The sequence below is a fragment of the Colletotrichum orchidophilum genome (assembly GCF_001831195.1).
Source record: "Colletotrichum orchidophilum strain IMI 309357 chromosome Unknown Scaffold_74.1, whole genome shotgun sequence".
Classification (NCBI taxonomy): Eukaryota; Fungi; Ascomycota; class Sordariomycetes; order Glomerellales; family Glomerellaceae; genus Colletotrichum; species Colletotrichum orchidophilum.
In genome coordinates this window covers 36,787-41,451 of record NW_019173030.1, presented here as the reverse complement: position 1 = coordinate 41,451, position 4,665 = coordinate 36,787, and the positions used below count along the sequence as shown (strand labels likewise).

Below are 4,665 nucleotides of genomic sequence, written 5' to 3'. Positions count from 1 at the left end.
GGGAGTCAGGGACCGCTTCGGTCCTCTTGTTGTGTGATCCCTCCGTCTCTCAAAGTGTCCGCAGTCTTCGCGGCAGCATCTTGACTCATCGCGTTGGACGGCCCCCGCGCTCAATGGCTTGCCTAGGTAACATGACACAGGTCTCCCGAAGGTCCCGGAGTACAGTCGAGACACCAGCACTTACACGGCGTACAAAACCCTGCTATCGTCCCGCATACACTTCCGTCCTCCGCCACCGTCGCCGGGGGGCTAACGCAGGTCCAGCCTTGAGACCTCCGATCCTTCATCGATACACCTCTAATACACAGGACTGCCGTGGATGTACCTTCCAGGTGCCACAGAGATCTAGACCGGCAGCCACCGCTCAGAACAAATAAATACTCTTTGCGGCCCGTCGTAGTAAGGGATGCAACTATGGACAGCCTGCAATTCTGTGCTGATTGCACATCGTAGCCATCAGCCTCGACGGGGCAAAACTTGGCAAGGCCCTCTGCGCCCTGTCGCGCCCTGCCGTACGTACTCTGTAATCTCTAACAACTTTGCTGGGGACATCCGTCAGATACAAGCCCCTCTGGGCGCCAAGCGTCACACCTGGAATGCTTCTTGCGCCTGCACTGAAACGATTCTAGGTATTGAATGTCAAACGGCTACATTCGCAGAATTCGTGGCCCTGGTTCACTCCCACGAGAGACGCGCCAGTTTTGCCCATCTGGCCAGCAGCGCAAAGGGTATTCATTGCGGATAAAAAATTGGGTATCCAATAGATAGTCTGTGTCATTTCAGCATCAAGCCCCGTCGACTCAATCTGCGCCTTGGGCCTTGAAATGAGAGTTGGTCATCACAACCTCACGCGCAGGGATTCCGAGACTTGCTGTTTGCACTCGCACCATTTCTAGGAACTAATTATGAAGAGAAAATTTGCTCCCACATTGAGCATGTGCAAACGAATCATTGTTAAGGTTCCATTTAACGTGTTTTAACCATTGCGGCTACAGCGTGTTCTACCTCTCGCCACCTCTTGTCCATCCAAACAGCACCTGGTATTTCACCCTCAAACCGCTCGCCCTTGGCTGCTCGCGAGAAACTCCCAACGTTGGGCCCACCTCTTGCCAGCGCGCGCGAGGCTTCATCCCCTCTCCCCTGCCCCTCTTCCTTTCATCCGGAAGTGGTCACCTGTAAACCAATGCTGAAATTCAAAGCCGCAAAAAGCCCTTCTGTTCTCTGCGTCGCCCAACTGTGGGCTATGTTCCCGTTTCCTCAAAACATGTCTCTGAAACCACGACTGGTCCCTCATCATTATCCGCAAAATAGTTTTGGTTTCCGCTCCCTCGTGAGGGCGTTTCGCCTCTCCCAGATACTCCATCCGCAATATACACTTTGATATTTGAACAACCAATCAGGACTCCTGCCCGAGCCGTCCGTTTCCCCCGTAATAGTGCGCCGTTTTGCTTGCTTGCGATGCAAAAGAGACAGAAAGCCACGCCGCCACGCTTTTGAATAATCGACAAAGAAACTCGTAAACCGCGTAAGCTCGTCATGAGGGGGTGGGCGGCATATTCGGTGAATGCGGCTCAAAGTCCTGATGCTGGGTCCTTACTCCAGGCCAGAGAGGTGGTCTGCTGAGCTGAAGAGTAGCTGACTCTGGTTCTTGACCTGCGGTGGCGGGGGACCGGCGAGAGAAGTTACTTTGTGTCCCTCCCCGACCAGCAACAGTTTGGGGTGACAGCGCAGAGGCGTCGCTGACGGTACTGCTACGGCCCGGTTGCTCGTTATCTTCTTGGCCTCGCTCCTCTTCCAGCAGTTGCGCCAATGCTGCTCCTTGTCTTGGTGGTGCGGGAATGACAGTGACCGGAAGGCTGTCTGTTTCAGGGGTCGGTCGCATCTTCTCTCTGATCTTCTCGGCCTGAGTCGCAGCAAAGTCCTCTAAACGAGCCCGGAGATCCCATCTGTCGGCATCGTCGTGGCCACCCCGCACCTCGGGCTTTGACTCGGTGTGAGCCATCACCTCCGCAGGCGGATCGCGAGCAGTGCGACGGAAGAGTGGGTTGGCAACCAGGGATCGCCAGCCATTGCGGTTCTTCTCCGTCATGTCTTCCTGAGCCTCTGTGTCGACTTCAACGGTTTTGTGCGTTGCTTGTCTGGGAACGGGCGCGGCCATCGAAGGCTCGTCGTCGCTAATGGCGGAGGTCGAGTCGCTCCTAGATGATGTCGAGTTACTCCTCGACATGGCAGCTGCGGCATTTCTTTGTTGCTGGTTGGCTGCTCGGACGAGCGCCTCTGGTGTCCTTGATGTTGTCTCTGACGGCAGCTGGTACCTCACAGCGTAGACGGTGCTCGCTGCACTGGCTGTGTCGGTTCGGCTCACCGGCGTCACCGCAGGAGCGGGCCGGGAAGGCCACATGGGCGGACGCAGCAGACCGCCCTTGGATCTTTGACCGTTTTGGTTGTTTGCTCCAGAATTAGTGTGGGTGTGGTTGGAGCGGTATCTCGATGCGATCTGGGTCATGCCTGGCCAAAGGTTGCCTCTGTCGCCTGGCGGAGGACCTTGGGCGCCAGTATCACCTTGAGGTCCATCTTCGCCACCGTCATCACCATCCCGACCGCCGTTCCTGTTCTTTCTCCTCCTGAGCCACGGGAACTCGGATGCTGAGACCTCCAACATTTCGTCTCCGTCGAAAATCTCGCGTCCCAAGATACCATCCTTCTTTTCTTCTCTTTCCAATGCTTCGATTCTTTCTACCCATTCCCAGACCACGACACTAGCGCCAGCCGCACCAACCCAACGCACGTAGTCTCCCCAGACCGCGAATTCTGGCTGTGCCATGTCCAGCACGAAAAAAACGACCGGTACAAGAATGGCGAAGAGAGATAGGGTAGAGACAAGAATCATGTTCTTCATCAAGGGGTGGTAGAAGGCGTATCGCTTCTTCATGAGCGAGTAGTAAATGACCCAAGCGGCGTACAGCAGGCCGAGGGACAGTTGAAATAGGTAGCTGAGAGCGGGAACAGCGTCCACAAAGCTTCGTGGACGGGCGTTGCCGTTACTCCCGCTGGTGGGGTACTGGAAACTGTTCAAAGCGCTGAAGATGAGATTCAGTGTAATCAGCGCGAATGCAGTCCACTTGATAATAACCTTTTCCCGCTGACGAGGGAAGAGCCGGATGAGAGTTTGGGCTTGTGCAAGCCACAGAAAGGTGTCGGAAATGAGGCGAATGGCTTTCAGTTCGGTTCCGTCCATAACCTCTGACTGCATCTTTTTGGCGTCCTGGATTGACCACTGATATTGTTGCTCCGCAACTTTAAACGTGTCGGCGCTTGCTATTGTGAGAGAGATTGCAACGGTGACTGCGGCCACTTTCTGCAGCCATGGTCGACCTCCGATGCTGATCCCGTTGGAAGTCCCGCCACTTGTAAACCCGCGTCGGCCCAAATATACCACTCCACCGTCAAGAAATGATCGAGGGGTAATAAACAGCATGATTACAAGCATGTATGCCGTTACTGTCGTCGCAGCGAGGGCGTAGCAGACGGGGAAGATGGAGGCAAAGAAGGGGTCGCGCAAGTCGTTGTATTGCACCGCGCCTCCGTTCGTAGTTTCTTCGTAGTTGATTCCATTGTTCGCAATTATGATGGGCGCGGCCGTCGCGAACTTCGCGGCTGCTGCCCCAGCGGCGCCTAGAGAGGGCAAAGGACTCGAGGCTGCGGCGAGATCTGCCATGTTGACGGCGCCGACTCGTCGGATGCTAGTCGATGAGGAACAGAGCGGCCAGCCGCAGGCGAGGATCGAAAGAGGCTTCCTCCTATTCCTGAACACTCGCCATCGAATACGCTCTGCAAGAGTCGGTGGTTTCGCTGTGTCGATTGACGTGGATGTCGAGTTGTTGTCGTCGTCGAGCGGCGCGAGTTCCGGGACTCGGTCGGGCGGATGGCTGCGGCGAGAGTCGAGGATGTGAATCCGGGCGTTCCAAAGTCGCGCGCGCCCACCGTCGATAGAAAGCCGGCAGTTGGCTCGAAGAAATCGTCAATGGTTCAAATTCCTCCAGCGAAATACCAAAATAGCCAAGGTGACAATCGAATTGTCAATAAACCGGGTCGAGATTGAAGTTGTCGGTGACCACAATGGAGAAAGTGATGCAGGAAGGCTTGCGTGTGGGGGATGTGGGAGGGATCGCAGGCTGGGCGCCGAGAGCCGAGAGATTATGGGAGGACAGAGAATACGGGGGAAGGAAAGGGCGAAAGAAGGAGGCCCGGGGGGAAGGAGAGTGTAAAGATACTTCCGGGGGCCTGCTGAGTCGCCATAGACGGGAAGGCGACGCGCTGTATTCTGGTACGCTTTGTTTGACTGGTGCTGGCCAGATCTGGCTGTTCTTGCTAGCGGGTGGAGTCGTAGACCGTCTCGAAAGTGTTTGGGAAGGTCAAGTCGGGGGGACGCGGATGGATATGGGAGAATCGGGGGAGAAGCGACTCTCCGTGCTATCCTGAGAGGGTGCCAGCGGTAGGTGGTGTTGGTGCGAGGAAGGCGAAGCACACTGTAACCAGAGCGAATGGGGCTATTCACACCCCTCCCCAGGTTTCCGTTGCCGCTAACTGTGCTTGATGCTATCGGATATGAATAGGACTACTTTAAGCACACCCGGATGAGGTTTAACAAAGAGTGGGGCTCAT

General features: G+C 55.7%; 1 protein-coding gene across 1 annotated transcript; it reads right to left on the bottom strand.

The window, feature by feature from the left end:
- Positions 1 to 1,534: 1,534 nt before the first annotated feature.
- On the bottom strand, positions 1,535 to 4,299 carry CORC01_08588 (uncharacterized protein; the record flags this gene model as incomplete). Its single annotated transcript, XM_022620218.1, has 2 exons — positions 1,535 to 4,008; positions 4,275 to 4,299. The coding sequence occupies 2 exons, from the start codon at positions 4,297 to 4,299 to the stop codon at positions 1,535 to 1,537; spliced, it is 2,499 nt and encodes an 832-aa protein (XP_022473212.1).
- Between the last annotated feature and the right edge of the window lie 366 nt (positions 4,300 to 4,665).